At 42.2% G+C, this 22,349-nt stretch overlaps 1 protein-coding gene across 1 annotated transcript in view; it reads right to left on the reverse strand.

Annotated features, from left to right (window-relative positions):
- The window catches only part of VWA8 (von Willebrand factor A domain containing 8), a 403,894-nt gene that overhangs the window by 15,726 nt on the left and 365,819 nt on the right, over positions 1-22,349 (reverse strand). The window contains exons 41-42 of the mRNA XM_036297783.1: positions 2,800-2,925; positions 678-836 (exon numbers count right to left, since the gene is read on the reverse strand). Of these exons, the coding sequence (XP_036153676.1) occupies positions 678-836; positions 2,800-2,925 (285 nt within the window). The remainder of the gene's footprint in view (positions 1-677; positions 837-2,799; positions 2,926-22,349) is intronic.

Genomic DNA, 22,349 nt, shown 5'->3' on the forward strand with positions numbered 1-22,349 from the left:
AATGCTCTCTGTGGCTTGCAAAGTGAGAGAGGATCGATGGGCGCCTCTCAGGCAGTAACCCGGCTCCAGGGGACCCCTTCTAGTGCTCAGACTCTGCAGGAGGATGCAGAGCCCACTGAGCAACAGCAGGATGGGAACAACTGGATGGAGGCTGCACGTCTCCCAGGGTTACCATCTTCGTTGTCAGCTGGGGAGACACCTGTTACTGTAACGGTCGCCCAAGTGGAGAGGCAAAGTGTGCTGGGAACAGCATAGTTTGAGGTGTACCCAAACCTCGGAGGCTGCCTGGTTGGTGATGGGCAAGAATGGGGGTGGGGAAGCTGGAATGAGGAAGGCGGCTCTGAGAAATGTGGGGAAGCGTCTTGTGGTTCTTCTAAGTGCCTGCTTTTCTCCTCCCCGCTAACATTATGGCTAGCATCACTCAACTTGTAAAGTTCAGTGCTTTCTTCTGTAGTAAGTGCTCCTTCAAATTCTGGCATTATGTTTTTATTATTACAGCAGATAAAACCAGAGGCTCACGTTCTCTATGCTGACACATGAACTGATGGAAGATGAAGATTTCTGTCCACTCTGGGTAGAGCCTGCATCTACCTATTCATCATCATGCCCTAACTCGGGGCTGCCTTTTGGGCAGGCATGGTAAGTGATGCCTCTACCATCCTAGTTCGTGCCATTACCTTGAACTTCTCTTCATAGTTCTCGAAGGCTTCCATTACCATACACACAGCCTCCATGGAGCGCTCCAGCCGGCCATCCACGCCGTTAAAGCGGTACATGCTGCCAGACACATCCACCACCAGGCGCAGACGCTTGGGTTTCTGTTGGGGGCTTCCCACCTGAGGGCGGACACAACAGAAGTCTTGTGAACCAGAAAACCATCGCTGGCTGCGGTTCTGGGCAGCTCACACAGGCCCCGGAGTACCAGCCACAAGGAAGGCAGGTGAGCCCTGGGCTCAGTGCTGCACACGGCTGACCCAGCAAAGGCACCTCCAGGTTGTATTTCATTAAATGGGATTTCAGACTTGTGCTGGTAGTCGGGCCATATGGGAAAGATTTTCTTTTGGAATATACAGTCCTTTCAAGACCTGACCTAGTCTAGTAAACTGCCTTAATGCAGCTGACGCCGTCTTCTATTCTCTGGGAAGATAGAAACCCCAACATGCCATTTTCACGTCATGCCTCAGACTTAGTTACTCCAGCAAGATGGAGCTATTGTGGAAGCCCCATGAATTTTACTTGTACCTGATGTGTAATGATCTGAAAATCATTTTCCACAGAGTCCACACACAAAAAAAGCCAGACTCTTAAAACAGGCTCTGTGAGAGGGGTGTCACTGAATTTTCTTCAGTGCCGTTGTCTTTACTAAGCTTCCGGTCTTCTCTTCCTTCCAGTTTCTGAATTACTACTTCTCCTTATTCTCGTTGGCAGTTAAAGGCATAAAAGTAACATCTAACTGCTGTTTAGCAACAACTGTCAATTAAAATGTGAAACTCTCCTGAGTTTCAGTTTGATTTTGGACTCTTGCCTGGCAATTTTCAGAATAAAAAATGAAAGCACTTTTTTAGTTTACTTACAAGAAAAAAAAAAAAAGGAAGAAGAAAAATTCCAGACTATTCTGTAATTATATATTTGCTGACGTGTGTGAAAACTAATGAGTAGAGTTAGTAATTTTAAGAAAATATTGTGGGTATTAGTGTAATGGTTTGAGACAAATTAAACGTATTCCTCAAACATGTGTGGAGTCAGCATGAAGGAAGAGCAGTGCCACGCGTGCTTCCAGGGCCACTCACAACTTCACATGTGTCTAAACACATCTGCTGGCCACCGTGAGTCAGTAAAGACAGTGGCTGTTGACTCACACCAGTGACACAGGAGAACTCCCCAAGTTACCCAAGGATACTCTGAATAAACTTTAAAAGGAGTAAGTGACTCCCTCTCCCTACCAGTCCCTGCTCCCCCAGCTCACAGTGGCAATTCAACAGTTCTGGTCATTCAGGGATAAAGGGAGGCACAGGGCCCGCCAAGAAACTCAGTGTTTCACCTTATTGCCATTGTTTTGAAAATATTTTAATATTATGACTATCCAAAGCTTTACATATATTTACATTAGAGTTATATAAAGGAAAATCGCTCTCTTTCTAAAATTTTCTTCAGTCATAGATTGGACACCGATCTTTAAAGGAGCAGACCAAGACTACTCTAGTGTTTCCATTTGCATGAGCCTCTGGGATTCAGACTCCAAGGGTCCTCAGTTCCCTCTGGTGCCCCCTGCTCCGCATCCTGGGGGCTGATCTGCAAGGATAGCACCATCCTCTCCCTGGGCTGCTGGCGTCCAGGTGGGTTCTGCTGATGGGAGACACCGGATCAGAGGGTCCCTCAGTCCCTTCTGTACTGCGGTCCACAGCTCTCCCTCTTCTGAGGGCCATAGCTCCTGTCAGTCTGCCCCTCCTGGTTCTAGTGAGCTCTTGCCCTCCGGCCTTTCGGCAGTTGGGTACCACACTATCTCCTTACGATTTCCTAAACCCGACCCTTACTTTTGTTGTAAATAGTCTTATTAACTGTTCTTAAATTACTCAACTCGAGTATGCTTGTCTGGTATTTCTTGACTCATGCTGAGATCTTGAATCATATCATAAATAGTAAAATATTAATTTTTTTCCTTATTTTTTAATACAATTTCCTTGGTTGCCATATTCAGGGTTTGTGGTGTTTTGACAAGGACAGCAACTCAAGAAAGCAGCTGTCTATAGAGAAGGCCAAGCTCTGTGGATCGGAGGCAACTCGATCACTGTCACTTACTTGTGGCTCCAGATCACCCCGGCGTCTGTAGATGGTTTTCTCTCCAGTCAGCCCATCAATGATCTTGGCATCATCGAGTTCTCCAGTAGCTTGGTGTCTGAGCCACTGTCTCTCTTTACCTCTAGCCTACAATGACACACACACAAATCCTTATTTTAATTAGTTCTGCAGGGCCCCTGACACACTTTATGTGTGAATAACAGGAAACACACTCGGAATCTTTTCACTAAGCAATGCTTCTGCATGAAGAGTTTCATAAATGAATCAATTCCTGGTCTGCTGACAAAGAAATGCCCTTTGTGTGGATTGTTTCCTTTTTAATTGTTTTAACAAATGGAATGATAAAATGAACCCAGAGCACATCTAATGGGAAAACAGTATGCAAATGAACCCCTTGAGAAATATACAATATCTGGAAATGCAATAGTGACGCATTTCTTTCTTTTTTTTTAAAAAATATATTTTATTGATTTTTTTACAGAGAGGAAGGGAGAGGGATAGAGAATTAGAAACATCGATGAGAGAGAAACATCGATCAGCTGCCTCCTGCACACTCCCCACTGGGTATGTGCCCGCAACTAAGGTACATGTCCTTGACCGGAATCGAACCTGGAACCTTTCAGTCCGCAGGCCGACGCTCTATCCACTGAGCCAAACCGGCCAGGGCATGATGCATTTCTTACAGACTTTTGGTCACTGTACTCCTAGAAAATTCATTAGGTAGCAGAACAATCAGTTCGAACTTGTTAACATTGTCTGCAAGCACAGGGAAAATGCGATCTTCAGAACTTTTCCTTTTGGAAAATAAATTGTTACTCAAGTTCTCTGTGACTTATAGTGCGAATGGGAACAGCCGACAACAACAGTAGTGAACATTCTGTGCCCCACGTCTCGATGACCATCTATATTTAGAAGTCTAATGGTATTTCCACACAATATTTTCCCACAATAACTTACAACTATGCCAGGTGGATTAAGATGATAGTTAAATGATAAAGGATAGGGAAGTGGGATGGAGCCCAGGAATTGTATTTATATTAAGAAGTGGGAAGAATAGCCAAATTACTTTAATTCATGCAAACTACAGTAGTAGTTAAGGTCATGTGCTCTATCTACAATCAGATAGCCTGGTTCTAATCCTCCCTTCACCGTGATCAGATATCTGACCTCAAACAAGTTACTTAACCAGAAGGCATTTCAGTGTCTTCATTTCTAAAATGAAAAGAACTAGTTTCTACTTTAATGAGTTATTTGCTAAATGAGCTACTACATGGAATCAGTTGAGAAAGAGCCTGGCAATCTATGTTAGCTGGTATCATCATCATCATCATCATCATCATTATCATCATCATCATCATCATATCACTGTTTCATCTAAGGTGGCAGTGCGACAGCATTGTCATTGAAAATACAAAGCCATGCTTCAGGTAGCCAGTATCTATTTTAGGGGCTTCCTATTACAGACAAAGTACTAAAATAGTGTTGAGATCTCTTTATCTACACACTGATGACACAACTATTACTTTCCTCCCCAAATATAATATGTACCAAATTTCATCTTACTAAAAAAAAAAAAAAATTATCAAGAGAATAAAAAGACAAGCCACAGATTGGGAGAAAATATTTCCAAAGGATATAACTGATAAAAAACTGTTAATCCAAAATATACAAAGAACTCTTAAAACTCAACAATAAGAAAATGAACAACTTGATAAAAAAAAATGGGGAAATGATCTGAAGAGACACCTTACTAAAGAAAATATACAGATGGCAAAGAAGCATATGAAAAGACTAGAGGCCCAGTGTACGAATCCGTGCACGGGTGGGGTCCCTAGGTCCAATGCTACCTGCCACTCCTGCCTACTGCTCCTGCTCATCCTGGCCCCGCTGCACCTGCTGTGGGCTTGTGCCCAGTCAGTCCGGATTGGGAGAGGCTTGTGTCACTGCAGGAGTACTTGCCAGCCGTGAGTCCTGCCTCTGGCGCCTGTCCCAAGTAGGGTGGGGAGGTGGGGGAGACAGGATAAGCCCTCTGGGCAGGCAGGATTGCTGGCCCAGGATTGAGATCTGTCCCACTGACATTCGCGCCGGCTGTTGAGAGCTACCTGGTGGCCACTTTTATATCGTTTCTTCCTTGCAGAGCATCTAGGGAGGGGAAGCAGCTGCAATGCCCAAAGCTGACTTCCAGGAGGCCAGCGGCATTGTCGGGATTGTGCTGGTGGTGCCGGTTTGTCAGTGCCTGGCCTGTTCTCTGGAGTTTGGACCTACAGGACTACTGAGGGAGTGAGAGGGAGTGAGTGGCTGCCGCCAGGCTGGTTGGCCACCTGGATGGGTCGGTCAGCTCAGTGGTGCTCCCGCTGTAGGAGCACACTGACCACCAAGGGGTAGCTCCTGCATTGAGCGTCTGCCCTCTGGTGGTCAGTGTGAATCATAGTGACCTGTTGTTCCACTGTTGGGTTTATTTGCATATTAGCCTTTTATTATATAGGACTAGAGGCCTGGTGCACGAAATTCATGCACTGGGGTGAGGGGGTGTCCTTCAGCTCAGCCTACACCCTCTCCAATCTGGGACATCCCTCTCACAATTCAGGACTGCTGGCTCCCAACCGCTCGCCTGCCTGCCTGCCTGATTACCCCCTAACCACTCCCTGCCAGCCTGGTCATCCCTCATTGCCCTCCCCTGCAGGCCTGGTCCCCCCCCAACTGCCCTCCCCTGCAGGCCTGGTCACCCCCAACTGCCCTCTCCGGCTGGCCCAATCGCCCCCAACTGCCCTCCCTTGCTGGCCATCTTGTGGTGGCCAACTTGCGACCACATGGGGGCAGCCATCTTGTGACCACATGTGTGATGGCATGACGGTCAATTTGCATATCACCTCTTTATTATATAGGATGCTTAACATCATGTGTCATTAGGGAACTGCAATAAGAATCAGATACCACTACACATGTATTAGAATGGTCAAAATCCAAAACACTGCAACACCAAATGCAGGCAAGAATGTGGAGCAACAGGAACTCTCATTCATTGTTGGTGGGAATGCAAAATGCTACAGCCACTTTCAAAGACAGTTTGGCAGTTTCTTACAAAACCGAACATATTCTTATCATACAACCCAGCAACTATTCTCCTTGAAACTTTATGTATAAACAAAAACCATCACATAGATGTTTATAGAGCTTTATTCATAACTGTCAAAACTTGGAAGCAACTAAGATGCCTTTCAGCAGGCGAATGGATAAGTCCTGACAATGGAATATTATTCAGCTCTAAAATGAAATGATTGCTCAAGCCATGAAATGACACGGAAGAAACTTAAATGCATATTATCAAGTGAAAGAAGCCAATCTGAAAAAGCTACATATTGTAGGAGTCTACCTATATGATATTCTGGGAAAAGAAAAATTATGGAGACAGTATAAAGATCAATGGTTGCCAGGGGTTGGGGGAAGGATGAATGGATGGAGCACAGAGGACTTTTAGGGCAGTGCAATACTCTGTATGATACTATAATGATGAATACATGTCATTATACATTTGTCCAAGTCCATAGAATGTACACCACCAAGAGCGAACCATAATGTAAACTATGGACTTTGGGTGATAATGAGTCAATTTAGGCTCATCAATTGTAACAAGTGTCCCATTCTATTGGGGTATGTTGATAATGTGGGAGACTATGCCTGTGTGGGGGTGTGGGGCAGGAGATAAATATAAATTCTCTGTACTATATGCTCAATTTTTCTGTGAATCTAAAATTGGTCTAAAAAGGAAGTCTGTTTTTTAAAAATCTAGTTATAAATATAACAATAACTTTATTGTGCAGAATCTATTTTTTTTTTACATTTTTTTTTTTTATTGCTTAAAGTATTGCAAAGGGTATTACATATGTGTCCTTTTGAATCTATTTTTGTGTCAGGAATGCAGTGATTAAGGCAAAGAGAGGATCATGGTAGAAAAAGGGTCAGATTAGGATTCAGCATATGAGAATTCTAGTCTTGGCTCCCTTTGGGAAATTAATGAGATTCTCTGGGTTTCAACTGTCCGATCTTCAAAATGAGGGGCTGCTGTCAGTGAATCTGTGATTGAAGTGTAGCAGTCTATATTTAATTAGTAATGAAAATCATATGGATTCAGAGAAGGATTTCCACATTATTTTTTTAACCCTTTGCCATTTGCTAATTGTACCACAATGGTAAGCACAGCAATATTTTATCAAATAACTGGGAATTGGCTCCAATTTATATGCTTCTAAAAATAAATTAAGACCCTAGCTGGTTTGGCTCAGTGAATAGAGTGTTGGCCTGCGAACTGAAGGGTTCCAGGTTCGATTCCGGTCAAGGGCACCTGCCTGGGTTGTGGGCTCGATCCCCAGTAGGGGGTGCGCAGGAGGCACCCAATCAATGATTCTCTCTCATCATTGATGTTTCTCTCTCTCTCTCTCTCTCTCTCTCTCTCTCTCTCTCTCTCTCTCTCTCTCTCCCTCCCTCCCTCCCTCCCTCCCTCCCTCCCTCCCTCTACCTTTCTCTCTGAAATCAATAAAAATATATTAAAAAATAAATTAAGGATGCTAAATACTTTATTTTTCAGTAAGTAAACCAATTCCTCAATAATAGAAACAAGTGAATTATCTGCTAAATGCAACAAATTATTTCTTAGAAAGTAGTTCATTCCGTGTTTTTTTTGACATTCATATTAATGCAGTTTATTTTAAGCTAGTTTGCTATTGATAAGCATTTTGAGAGACTTTGGTGGAAAATTAGTTACAGGAAACTAGCTTTTGCTTTCCAAACTTCATCTTTCTGTCCTAACATCCACATGCAAAAGAAAGCACAAAACACCTAGGACCCAGCAGGCATTTCATTATCTGGAGTTTTGGGGATCCTGAAACCTCCTCACCAGCTGTGCCAGCTGCTTAGCAATTCATATTGTTTTCCAAATCAGGGTAGAGCCAGATCTAAGAAATATTAAGAACAATTATACTAGAAACACTTAGGGCATTAGAATTTTTAAAATAGTTCATTATTATGATTATTTTTTTCCACACCCAAGGATATGCTCACTGATTTTAGAGAGAGAAGAAGGTGGCGGGGAGAGAGAGAGAGAGCTGTGAGAGAGGAACACTGATCAGTTGCCTCCTATATGTGTATGCACCCCAAGGGGGTATCCAACTGAACACCTAGGTATATGCCCTGACCCAGAATTGAACTTGTATCCTTTTGGTGTATGGGATGGTTCTCCCAACAATTGAGTTACCCGGCAGGGGCTGAGTTCATTATTTATATCAACAGATGCATGCTTATAGTACAGATATATATTTTTGAAGAGTACTTAAAAATATTAATAAGCATATGGACTAAGTAAAACTATAGAAACAAATGACCACGTTACCATAAGAAAAGTGATACAATTACTAAATGTCATATCTAGGAAAGCATTCCATGATGCTGTTTTGTACTCCTAAGATTTAAATTTAAGTCTGACAAAGAATACCACAATTGCATGCTTTATGCCAATCAAAAAGGAGTATTATCTAAATATAATTGTTAAGTGGATATCCTATAAATATGCTTATAGAGATCCTACTGTAATAAAGCAATCAGGAATAATTATGGTTTGCTATTTTGGATATTCCTATATTTGGCAAACTAACCTAGTGCATTTATCATTTACCAGGATAATTTTTTCTTCAATTCCTTCAGTAGGTTTGTGAGATAGAAATTTCACTGGCCAACAAAGTTCACTTTCAAAGCTAATTTATCATGAGGCGGCTCTTCAAGACTCTAAAAGGAACAAATATAAACTCCTTATGAGAGGTTTACAAAATCCTGCCTTACTGATATCCATTCCAGATCAGTGTGGAGACTAAAGGCACACAACCGGTCGTGCATCTTTGGGATGCAGAGGGGAAATGGCAGGAGAGGTGAAGAGCAAGAGTCATGTCCTAGAGAAGGTCAGTGAAACAACTAGCCCAACAGCACTGCAGAATTATTCTTTTGGTGTCTGCAAATAATTAGTAAAAATGATAAAATGGGGTCTTTAGGGGCCCTATTATTGCTCTTAGTAAGGAGGTTACAAAATTATAAAATACTTTCCCCTTAGAATATTGTTTGTTTGCCGTCTCAGGATCCACCATCATGTAAAAAACCTAAAGATTTTAGGGACTAATTTTCTTATGCTGACGTTGCTTCTTTTGCTATATGTCATTATCATCCCTTAAGGCATTCTTTAGCTAAAGGCTCTGTTTCCATTATGTATGCCAATAAAAGTAAATAGTAAAATCTAGGCTGAGAGTAAGGGAAGGGATATGCTTTTTCCAATATATCTGCTACCCCTTTCTTATTCTTATTCTTTTTCTTTTTTTTTTTTTGGTCAACTTTTACAATTTAAGTATAACATACTTGTAATAAAGTACATAAATCTTAAGTACAGAGCTCAATGAACTTTAAATGTGAATATACCCTTGTGCCCACCTGCAGCTCCACAGCCTGCCAGGCCTCTTTTCAACTTCCATAGGGAAGCCCCTATTCTGATTTTAATCACCATAGATGGGCTGGCCTGTTTTTGAACTTCATAAAACTGGAATCATACCACATGTACTCATTTGTGTCTGGCTTCTTTGGCTCAACATTGCTCCCGTGAGAGTTACCTACACTGTTGTGTGTAGAAGCACTTTATTCTCTTTCAGTGCTATGAATTCAATCCTGTGGTTTTGTCACAAATAATCTATCTATTGCACAAATGTGCTGCATCCAGTTCGGGGCTATCATGAATACTGCCACCATGAGTATTCCTGAACATGACTTTTGGAGCAGAAATATGTGTATATTTCTGTTGGGTGGAAATCCTGGAGACAACCAGCTTTAGTAGATACTCCCAAACAGTTTTCCAAAGTGTTTTTTTCTAATTTACATTCCTGTGAGCAGTATATGAGAGTTTCATTTGTTTACATCCTCACCCTCATTTGATATTGACAGCTTCTTCTTTTTTTAAAAATTTTTTAGTCATTCTGGTTGGCATATCATATATTCCCTTCCTTGTACTTTTATTTGTGGATAAATGAATTACTTTGAGTTCTGCTTGTCACTGAGATTTTCAGGAACATGAGCCAGTTTTTCTCTTTGAGAATTAAAGTATGTACTAGTCTTCTGATTCAGAACTATTGGCACAAAGACATTTTTATAATAGTAGCACCATCTGTTCATTTTCAAATATATAATTTGCATATAGCCCAGTTGGCATGGCTCATTGGTCGAGCATTGACCAATGAAACAGGAGGTTCAATGGTTCGATTTCCAGTCAGGGCACATGCGCTGGTTGCGGGCTTGATCCCCAGTAGGGGGTATGCAGGAGGCAGTCCATCAATGATCCTCTCTCATCATTGATGCTTCTCTCTCTCTCTCTCCCTCTCCCTTCCTCTCTGAAATTAAAAAAAAAGATAACTTGCATATCAATATGAGCAGATAACTTATTATCTATCATGTAGCCAGCCTACCAAAACTTGGAAACTCCGAACAGGAAGAGCCTGTCAGAATGAATGCTCTTGAAGGTAATGAGCTGGAGGGGGAGCTCTTTAAAAGTTTACTGAGGACTGGTATAGAAATATTTTTTATTTTGGATTGTGTGTTTTATGGGACTCATTAAAATACTTCTTTAGAGAAAAACCAAGATGGCGGCATAGGTAAACACCGGAGTTAGCTGCCTCAAACAACCACTTCACAAATACAACTAAAAGACGGAACGGACATCACCCAGAACCACAGGAAGACTGGCTGAGGGGAAATTCTTCAACTAGAAGGAAAGAGAACAGCATACGAGACTCAGAGGAGGTGCAGTGCGGAAAATACAAAGGTGCGGAGGTACGTGCGGAGCGGGCTGGTAGCTGAGGGTGTGGTTGTCGTTTTCAATCGGGAGGGAGTCTCAGATTCTGAGCTCCAGTTCTGGGCGAGTCTCTAGGGACCCAGACTCAAACGGGAGAAGCGGGACTGTCTGGCATCCGTCGGAACGCAAGGGCAGCTTTCTCTCCGAGGTTTGCAGCGGTTGCTGGGACTCTGAGAGGCAGAGCCTCTGGGGACGGGACTGAGAGCAGCCATAACTGCTCCCTCCACCCGCCCTGTTGATCCCGTGCGACCCGCCCTGCCCAAGCCCTGCACAGAGACATTTGCCAGATAGCCTCAGGCAAAGGCTAGATTAGCACCTCCCTAGAGGACAGAAGTTTTCCCACTGCAGACACAGCTGATTCTCACAGCCAGTTGGCCTGGAGGTCAAATCCCCCTAGTATTAACTACAACAATCAAGGCTTAACTACAACAAGACTGTGCACAAAGACCACTAGGGGCTTCACCAAGAAAGCATCAAAAATGCGGAGACAAAGAAACAGGACAAAACTGTCAATGGAGGATATTGAGTTCAGAACCACACTTTTAAGGTCTCTCAAGAACTGTCTCGAAGCCGCCGATAAAGTTATTGAGATCCTCAAGAAATCTAATGAGACCCTCGATGTTGTGATAAAGAACCAACTAGAAATTAAGCATACACGGACTGAAATAACGAATATTATACAGACTCCCAACAGCAGACCAGAGGAGAGCAAGAATCAAGGCAAAGATTTGAAATGTGAAGAAGCAAAAAACACCCAACCAGAAAAGCAAAATGAAAAAAGAATCCGAAAATACGAAGATAGTGTAAGGAGCCCCTGGGACAGCTTCAAGCATACCAACATCAGAATTATAGGGGTGCCAGAAGATGAGAGAGACCAAGATATTGAAAACCTATTTGAAGAAATACTGACAGAAAACTTCCCCTACCTGGTGAAAGAAATAGACTTACAAATCCAGGAAGTGCAGAGAACCCCAAACAAAAGGAATCCAAAGAGGACCACACCAAGACACATCATAATTAAAATGCCAAGAGCAAAAGACAAAGAGAGAATCTTAAAAGCAGCAAGAGAAAGAAACTCAGTTACCTACAAGGGAATACCCATACGACTGTCAGCTGATTTTTCAACAGAAACTTTGCAGGCCAGAAGGGAGTGGCAAGAAATATTCAAAGTGATGAATGCCAAGAACCTACAACCAAGATTACTTTATCCAGCAAAACTATCATTCAGAATTGAAGGTCAGATAAAGAGCTTCACAGATAAGGAAAAGCTAAAGGAGTTCATCACCACCAAACCAATATTATATGAAATGCTGAAAGGTATCCTTTAAGAAGAGGAAGAAGAAAAAGGTAAAGATACTAATTATGAACAACAAATCTGCATCTATCAACAAGTGAATCTAAGAATCAAGTGAATAAATAATCTGATGAACAGAATGAACTGGTGATTATAATAGAATCAGGGACATAGAAAGGGAATGGACTCACTATTCTTGGTGGGGAAAGGGGTGTGGGAGATGCGGGAAGAGAATGGACAAAAATTGTGCACCTAGGGATGAGGACAGTGGGGGGGTAAGGGCAGAGGGTGGGGTGGGAACTGGGTGGAGGGGAGCTATGGGGGGGAAAAAAGAGGAACAAATGTAATAATCTGAACAATAAAGATTTACTAAAAAAAAAAAAAATACTTCTTTAAACAATAAGTTCTGTAAATACATGGTTTTACTTATAACAAAGGCCCAAACATGTTACTGTATATTCTTATTATATGAAGTATTCTCACAAATATGTCCATTTTGTGTTATATAATAAGTTAATACTAATGAAAATTTATTATATGTAAAGCTAGGTGGAGGGAGGTAGGAGAAGGTAAAGGGATAAATAGTGATGGAAGGACTTCGGGTGGTGAACTCAATACAGTGTAGAGATGATGTGTTATAGAATTGTACACCTTAAACTTATGTAATTTTATTAACCAGTCACTCCAATAAATTCAATAAAAAAATAAAAATAATAAAAGAACACTTAGGCCGAAACCGGTTTGGCTCAGTGGATAGAGCGTCGGCCTGCGGATTGAAGGGTCCCAGGTTCGATTCCGGTCAAGGGCATGTACCTGGGTTTCGGGCATATCCCCAGTAGGGGATGTGCAGGAGGCGGCTGATCGATGTTTCTCTCTCATCAATGTTTCTAACTCTCTATCTCTCTCCCTTCCTCTCTGTAAAAAATCAATAAAATATATTTAAAAAAAAAAAAAAAGAACACTTAGGCTAATCAAAATGCTCAGAGGATGAAGTGTATTAGTTATTTCATTTTTCTGGTAAATAACTGGTTAACCAGAAAGTATACACACACACACCCCTGTTCCCTCCCGCCCCCCCCCCCCCCCCCCCCCCCACACACCCACAAACACATCTGTAATAGTGAGGACATTAGTCTTCCTTTACCTATATACAGTGGGGCCTTGACTTATGAGTTTAATTCGTTCTGAGACCAAGCTCGTTAAGGAGCTCGTTAACTCAAATTACTCTATCAACTCAATGCAAAAAATCGGCCGAGAGACAGCTGGTATCTCAAAAAACTCGTTAGTCGGGACACTCGTAAGTCAAGGACTCACTGTACTCTACAAGCAAGCCAATTTTCTATTATTCTTTCAAAATTTCTTTAATAAAGAGATTAGAAAGACTTAAATAGCAATTTTGCAGAAATCATATACATTCTACAGAATAAAGCATGTAGATGATTATTAATAAAAACCTGTTGGGTAGCCCTAGGCAGTTTGGCTCAGTAGATAGAGTGTGGCCTGCGGACTGAAGGGTCCCAGGTTTGATTCCAGTCAAGGGCACATGCCCGGGTTGTGGGCTCAATCCCCAGTTGGGGGTGTGCAGGAAGCAGCCAATCAATGATTTTCTCTCATCCTTGATGTTTCTATCTCTTGCTCCCTCTCCCTTCCTCTCTGAAATCAATAGAAATACATATTTAAAAAAATCAAAGCCCCTTCCTCATCAAGCAAATATTTAAATTTTAAAAAAACCACAACACCCCAAAAAACCTGTTGGATAGATGAATAAATGTAAACAGATGTCTGAGGATACCTGGGAGCAATGATTCTTTTATTAAACATTAGCTCCCATTACTTTAACATTTCTCCATGTTCAACCAATGTATAATTTTTATGATTTTAATCTATATTATTCAAATAGAAACAATAAGCTGGATTAAGGCACACTTTTGTTTAATATTTATAAAATAACAAAGTATAAATCAGTGGAGGCAATAAAAATTTTTCTTTGTGGTTCTTAATATTTTGACATAGTAACAATATTTTACTAAAATACCTGTTAGGTTGCAAACTGCTCTAAATGCTGAATAGTACTACCAAGAAAAGAGAAGATATAGGTCTTCCTGTTATAAAGATTTCCCTGTTTCTTGAAGTAACATCTCATTGCAAGGGAAAACAGTGATCCATGTATTTAACAAAGATAATTCTTGTTAAAAGAATTTTTACTCTTGGATGCTGATATGGCATTAAATTATTACCTTGAGTGACAACTTATTGTTATTTTATAATTAGTTTTTATGAACAAAGATAATTTCATGTCTAACCTTCAAGAATTAAATCTTTTGTGCTTCAAAGAAGCTGCATCTACACCCACCAGTGTGTATACGTAATAGGCTGTTATACTTAACTAGGGGCCCGGTGCACGAAATTCGTGCACTGGGTGTGTGGGGGGGAGGGAGTGTCCCTCAGCCCAGCCTGCCCCCTCTCACATATTGGGAGCCCTCAGGCGTTGACCCCCATCACCCTCCAATCGCAGGATCGGCCCCTTGCCCAGGCCTGATGCCTCGGCCAGAGGCGTAGACCCCCATCACCCTCTGATCGCCTGATCGGCCCCTTGCCCAGGCCTGACGCCTCTGCCAGAGGTGTCAGGTTTGGACAGGGGACCCCCATCTCCCCCCGATCACTGGCTCTGGCCCCCGCCCAGGCCTGAGGCCTCTGGCCCAGGAATCATGCTGGGCAGGGGACCCCCATCTCCCTCTGATCGCTTGCTCCACCCCCCGCCCAAGCCTGACGCCTCTGACCCAGGCTTCAGGCCTGGGCAAGGGGACCATCATATCCCCCCAATCCCCGGCTCCGCCCCCCACCCAGGCCTGATGCCTTGGCCAGAGGAGTTGACCCTCATCACCCTCCGATCACCAATCACCGGATCGGCCCCTTGACCAGGCCTGAGGCCTCCGGCAGAGGTGTCAGGCCTGGGCAGGGGACCCCCAGCTCCCCGTGGTTGCAGGCTCTGCCCCTGCCCAGGCCTAACGCCTCTGGCCTAGGCGTCCGGCCCGGGCAGCGGGGACCCACAGCAGCAGTGGCCCCGCGATCGTGGGCTTCGCTTTAGGCCCAGGCAAGGGAACCCTAGCTCCCGGGACTGCCAGCTTCGACCGTGCCCAGCTCCCATCGCTGGCTCCACCCCTTCTTCCTGCTATCACTGGCCAGGGCGGCAAAGGTACCTGATTCTCTGATCATGGCTGGGGGGCAGGGCAAAGGCGGCTTTCCCTTTCGCCTCCCTGCATTGTGCCTACATATGCAAATTAACTGCCATCTTGTTGGCAGTTAATTTGCATATAGCCCTGATTAGCCAATGAAAAGGGTAGTGCTGTACGCCAATTACCATTTTTCTCTTTTATTAGTGTAGATAGTAACAGTTCAAAACTGAGGCCTGGCTCCCACTCACCCTGCTCTCCCCAAGTTCTCCTCATCTCAGTAAAGGGCAACAGGCAAACTCCATTCCTTCAGCTGCTCAGGCCACACACCTAGGAGTCCTCTTAGACTCCTTCTCTCACATCTCACACCGAGTCCCCTGCGAGCCCTCTTAACTTCCAGCAGCATCTGACCATCTCTTCCCATCGCCATGCCTGTCCCTAGCCCAGGGGTGGGCAAACTTTTTGACTCGAGGACCACAATGGGTTCTTAAACTGGACCGGAGGGCCGGAACAAAAGCATGGATGGAGTGTTTGTGTGAACTAATATAAATTCAAAGTAAACATCATTACAGAAAAGGGTACGGTCTTTTTTTTTTTTTTTAGTTTTATTCATTTCAAACGGGCTGGATCCAGCCCATGGGCCATAGTTTGCCCATGGCTGCAGCCCAACCATCGCTCACATGGACCGCTGCTACAGCTCCTAACAGGTCCCCCTGCTTCAACTCTGCACCCAACATTCCCCTTTCCACACAATAATCAGAGGAATATTTATAAAAACATGTTGTATGTGTAAGAAATACATTTAAAAATACCAGCATGATTGTTTTTAAAAAGCCTGATCGAACTTTTATTTCTGTAATTACTTTTAGGAATGAAAGTGTATTTGTCTCTTTTGTCATAACATAAATTATCATGCTTTTTGCTTCCTTTTGTTTCTCCTCTATATCAACTTCTTTTAAGAAATACATATTTTTATTGATTTCAGGGTGGAAGGAAGAGGAATAGAGAGATAGAAACATCAATTCAGCATTGATTGGCTGCCTCCTGCATGCCCCACACTGGGGATCAAGCCCACAACCCGGGCATGTGCCCTGACCCAGAATCGAACTGTGACCTCCTCGTTCATAGATTGATGCTCAACCACTGAACCATGCTGGCCAGGCTATATCAACTTCTTGATTTTTGTTTAATTTTTGAGATAATGTGACAATTTAGGCCCTGTTTTTTATTATTAAACTAGAGGCCCAGTGCGTAATATCGCGCGAGCCCCAGACCCACCGTGTCTGTGCGCGCCAGGTGGGAGGTGGGATCCAGTGGGCATCATAGTGACCAGCTGTTAGGTCGTTATGGCTGAGAGGTGCTCCATGCACCTCCTGGGTCATTTGGTTGTTTTGGTTGTGATGCCTCTTGGCCTTTTATTATTATGATTCACTATATTTTAAATTGTGTACTTTTAAAAAAACAATACTCTTGATATTTGAGTTTTCTTTAAGCCCTGGCTGTGTAACTCATTTGGTTAGAGCCTCATCTCAATACACCAAGGTTGTGGGTTTGATCCCCAGTCAGGGCACATGCAAGAAGCAATGAATGCATAAATAAGTGAAACAATGAATCTCTCTTTCTCTCCCTCTCTTTCTCTCAAAGCAATAAAAAGCACACACACATATTTATCACAATTATTTAGACCTGATTCTATTTTGTGTTTAATGTTTTCAATGCTCACTGCTAATCCTTTTATAACACAAGTTTCCCATCTTTTCTTTTCTTTTTTTAAAAAATACATTTTATTGATTTTTTACAGAGAAGAAGGGAGAGGGATAGAGAGTTAGAAACATCGATGAGAGAGAAACATCGATCAGCTTCCTCCTGCACACCTCCCACTGGGGATGTGCCCACAACCCAGGTACATGCCCTTGACCAGAATCGAACCTGGGACCTTTCAGTCCGCAGGCCGATGCTCTATCCACTGAGCCAAACTGGTTTCGGCGAAGTTTCCCATTCTTAAAGAATTTTGATTCCCCTCTTAATTGACTGGAATATTTATACATATGTGCATATATGTGTGTGTGCACATGTCTATATACATATTTAGTTCAAAGTATTTTCAAAAGGGGTACTTAAGTGACATACATTTTAAATCTCTGAATATGTGAAAATGTCTTTCTGTCACCTTTGTACTTTGGCTGAGTATAGAATTCTTGGGTCACAATTCTTTTCTCCCACCCCAAACCCCCAAATCTTGTAGATGGTGTTTCACTAGCTTCTGGCATTCAATGTTTCAGGGAGAACTAATATAAGATTAATTTTTCTTTCTGCAATAATAGCTTGTTTTCTTGCCTGCTTGTATGTTGTTGTTTTTTAAATATTTTCTTTGTTCTGAAATGTTAAAATTCCAGAAAGTTGTGGCGAGGTGCTTATCCCTTTCATTAATTTGCCTGCTCCTCAGTAAAGTTCTTTGACCCATAGACTCAGGCCTGTCTGCAGCCCAGTACAGTTTTCTTTAGTTATGATTCTGATTATTGTTATGTGTCCTTTTGGAATATCATTGGTCCATTTAGCATACATTTATCGGGCACTGAGCACTTACCATGTGCCAAGTACTGTCCTATTTACTGGGGAGGCTCACGGCTCTGCATGTTAGCTCTCTGTTCTATTTTGATTGATCAGCTTTCTTATGGCTTTTACCTCTTTATTTTTCCACAATCTGGAACAACAATTCAAGTTTTCTATTCATGTTAGTACTTAGATATAAGACTGAATTGATCTGTTCTTTCTACGTGTAATGTAGATTTCAGTTTTGGCATTGCATTTTTAGTTTTCTTATGACATTTCCTTATTACATTCATCTCCTTTATTATTTCTGCTGGCTTCTTAGACAAATCCTTTTAAACCCATGTCTTATTTCTCATACTTCAAGATTCTTTGAATTTTGAGAACACAAAGCAGATGTTTTCGAAAAATCTGGTGTTTTCTGAAGAAATATTCTAGCCCAGCAGCATCTTCTTCCTCTCCATCTTGAATGCTTCCTAGTCTGCCTCCCTGCAGAATGATTTCATGGATCCCATCTTACTTCCTTTGCTGGTGTCCTTCTTCTTGAATGATGAGATGGCTGCACAAAACTATTCAGGAACAGATTAGATACATTCTCCTTGGTTGCACGTACTCGCCACTTTGTTAGAATTCTTCCTTGAAGATTTTAAACTGATGTTAGCAGTTGAACTAAATCTACACCACTAGCTCAGGCCTCGGCGGGGAAGGAGCTGGAACTGTGGAGCAGCACCGCGTGAGAACCTCATCTCCACATGGTTTCTTACTTGTGTGGTGAGGCCATTGCTGTGGGTCATTTGGCATTTACCTGACCTAGTTGTCCAGCCAAGTGTAAACTGAGGCTGGTCTGGCCCTTTCCCAGTGTTTTTCCCCTTCCAGCTTTCTGCTTGTCATAGCCACTGCATAAAACCTAGACCCACCCGCCCCTGTTTCCCAAGGCTGCTGCTTTCAGTGCTGCTGCTCGGCAGTCACGACATGGAGGTCGAGTGACCTGCTTCTCACCAGCTCCAGGCTTTCTCTTGACTCCCTGCCTCTCCAAGTCAGGGATGTTAATGTGATCCCATTGGTCTCATGCACTTTCTCGCTGGTAATGCTATTTCTGAGGAAGGTTTTGAGCTGTCTTTCTTGCTGTCATTCTTATGGGACTCATTACATTATATTTAGTGAAACTTCTTTAGCTTCTTGTATGTCACTGGTACTCTTCCCCAGTTTCTTCTATCATATGGGTTTTTCACTGTTTACAGCTTTTTACTGTTTTAATAATTTTAATGGTCATCCAACAAAGATGGAATTAGATGCCTGAGCTCAAACAGCCTAGAAGCCAGGACTATATTTCTAGCCTGTGCTCAGTTGAAGTTGTTCGCTCATGGCCACTGATGCCATGTGCTGAGTGACGAGCCATTCACGTGCTAAGGAGGAACTGGAATTTCACTGCTTTCTCGAGAGGCAGGTGTTCCCAGACATGTTTGTCTTCACCTTTCCTCTCTCTTGGCTTTGTACTCTCACCTCAGTCAACATATCTCTCTTGACTTTGGCTGTCCCTTTATACAGATGACCATACAAATACAGACATCGATGGGGAGTCACCCTCTCTCTAGTCTTCTCTCCCATTACCTACTATGCCCCCACGCCCATCCCAAAACTCTAGTCACTTGGACAGTTGTCCCTTCTCCAAGCAGCCTTATTTAAGTCTCAGTCCTCTGCTTACACGTTTCTTCTGTCTAGACCAGGGTCATCCACACTGCCTTTGGTGTGTGGACACTTGTTACTGGTCCATGATTAAATAAGTAACAGAAATTGACAGTAAGCATTTAGAAACTTGTATGACATTTGACAACGCAATTTTATGTTTGTCGAATCTGGTATTAAATAATATGGGCTTGTATTTTATTTTTATATCATTTTTTTCAGTAATTCATTTCTATTTTATTTTATAAAAGTATTCATCCATGATCAATTGAAAAAAATTCTGGCCACCTCAACTGATGCTCATCCTTCACGGTCCAGCTCAAACGACACGCCCTTTGTGAGTTTCTCCCCAACTGTCCAGCTTAGAAATTGCTTGTTCACATGTCTACTTAATCATAGCACTTTGTTTAAAACCTTTCTGTGGTATTTACCATATTGTGTCTTCTTTTAGCTACACATGTGATTTCTTCCCTAGGTCAGTTGTCAAAGGCAAGAACCATTAGGCAAAGTATTCAATAAGTGTCTATAAGATGAGACACGGTTATTGGAGACTAAATAAAGAAATGGGGAAATGCTTTCCATTCTTTACATATTAGCAAAGTGAGTATTTAGAATAAAGTCGAAGTTCCTTGACTGGCACCCACACTGGATGGCATCCTGCTCACATACGCGATGGGCCATCAGCTCACACCTGAGACCACAGTGTCATACCTTTGCCTATGCTGTGTCCACTATTAAGGCACTGTTTCCACCCTCTTATTAATACTCATGTGCCCTTCAAGACTCAGTTCATGTATCCTTTCCTTCAAAATCTATCCTAGCCTCCCTTTCCTCTGGACTTGCACTGCATTCTATGCATCCCTCAACCTGGACACCTACCATATTAAACAAATACTCTGTCTAGGTGCCCATCTTCCCCACCCCTCGAGACTATAACCTTCTTGAGGTCAGAGATAATATCTTACTAATCTTTGTGCCCTCAGGCCCATGAACAGTGTATGTCACATGTCAGTGTTCAAAAACACCTTTTATCTGAACACAAGCTCATTTTGAAGCACAAAAGGAAAAGCAAGAAACATAATTGTTGGTTCCTGGTGCTATCATGCTAGCCAAAGCAATCAGAGAAAGGATAATTTAGTTTAGCCTGAGAATGAAATTACTGACTGTAGATCAGAAAAACATTGAAGAAATGACATGGCTTTTTGTAGGAATGGATATTTTATTTTGTTAGGGAATGCTGGAATTAGACATTCAGATTCTGAATCAAGTATAAGAAATTATTATAGATTCTACTATTCTAATGAGAAAATTCTTGCTGCTGATTCATAAAAGGTCCAATAACCAAGCCTCTGATATTCCATAGAGAATCCAATCAAGAAGCAAAGGAAGGCCACTGGTGAGAGCTTTCTTAATTGAGAAGAATGAGGTACTGCAACAGAGGCATGTGTCGAAGCAGATGGTCACTGGGTGGAACAACATTTCCTGTTCCAGCCCCCGGTCACTGCGTGGGCCTGACGCTGTGCTTTGGAAAGTCATCTCCAGTGATGATTTGCTAGTGCCTGGCCAGACTTTGTACTGGTCACCAAGGAAACACCCATGGTTACTGGGATTACAGCAACCCCAAACAGCTGGAAGTGATTAGTCGATCAGAGACACACAGGGCTGGCAGAAGATGGCAAAAATGGGACCAAGTCAAAACCTTCTCATTTTGGTTACAATCTAAAGATTCATATTCCAGATGAGGTCCTGTCTGTTCTGGCCAGTACTGTGTTTTTAACAAATACTCTCTCTCTAAATTGAGGCCTGGATGGCCTACCTGAGAATAACACCTCTGTGGATTAAAAATAAAAACACTTGAAATGGCTGTGTTGGCATGTGGATAACGATACAAAATGTCTTATGAGTGTATGCAAGAATTATACTTTTTACAGAATTGTAGAGTTGGAAGATAATACAGACCTAGCAGATAAAAAGGACCTGAGCTTTGGGCTCAGTCACTTGCTTCACTAGTCAAGTCTTTCTCATCCTCAACTCCCTCATTATAAAGTGGGAACAAAGTATCTATATTTCATAAGACGGTGAGAATTGAGATGACTACGTTTCAGTTTCCTTATCTATCAAATGTAGAAAATAGCCATTACCAGTTATTGTAAGTATTAACGGGCACAATGACTGTAAAGGACCTGACTGGGTGCCTGCCTGGCAGTCCATGCTAATGAATACTAGGGAGTATAATAAGCATTATGACGAAGCTAATTCTGTAGAGAATGCTAATGCTATAACTGTTTGAAATGGTTCACACATATTTTCTGAGTACATCTTCCTAGTTGCCCTTTTCTTTCTAATTCCCATTTTACAGAACCCAGGCCATCCAGCTCCAAAGCTGGCATTATTAGCCACAAATTGATGATGATGATGGTGGTGATGATGATGACTCTTATACATGAGGACTGGCACATGGTAACTGCTCAATAAATGCTTAGTATTATTAAAATGATCACTAGTTTATTTGTAAAGATTTCTAGATGCATCTTACTCTTTCAAGAATTAAATCACTTTTATTCCCTTTCTTATATATTGAACTCTTTCTTGCTATTATTGAAGCCTATGTTTTCTTTCTCAAATTTCTAGGAAAGAAGGGAATAAATACCTTCCTGAAATAGTTAACTCTATTTAAGAATATTCAGAAAGTTATTAACCCCAATCCCTTTACATATTTTTATCAGTGCCAGTTTCTTGTTTGCTATCTATTTAATCTTATTGGTTGCTTTTTCTTGAGTCCATTCCAGTTTTCTTTCATCTCTCAAAGCAGAACTGGACACTGTTTTCTCACATGGTTCTCATCCTTGTATGTTTAGCAGAAGTCCTTCCTGACTGTTAACTCTCCGTCTGCTATAGGAAGTCACAGTGTTAGGTCTGACCTCTCTTCCTGTGGCTGATCTTGTAAATGCCATCACCTATTTAAAAGGGT

The sequence above is a fragment of the Myotis myotis genome, unplaced genomic scaffold (assembly GCF_014108235.1).
Source record: "Myotis myotis isolate mMyoMyo1 unplaced genomic scaffold, mMyoMyo1.p scaffold_m19_p_3, whole genome shotgun sequence".
Lineage (NCBI taxonomy): Eukaryota > Metazoa > Chordata > Mammalia > Chiroptera > Vespertilionidae > Myotis > Myotis myotis.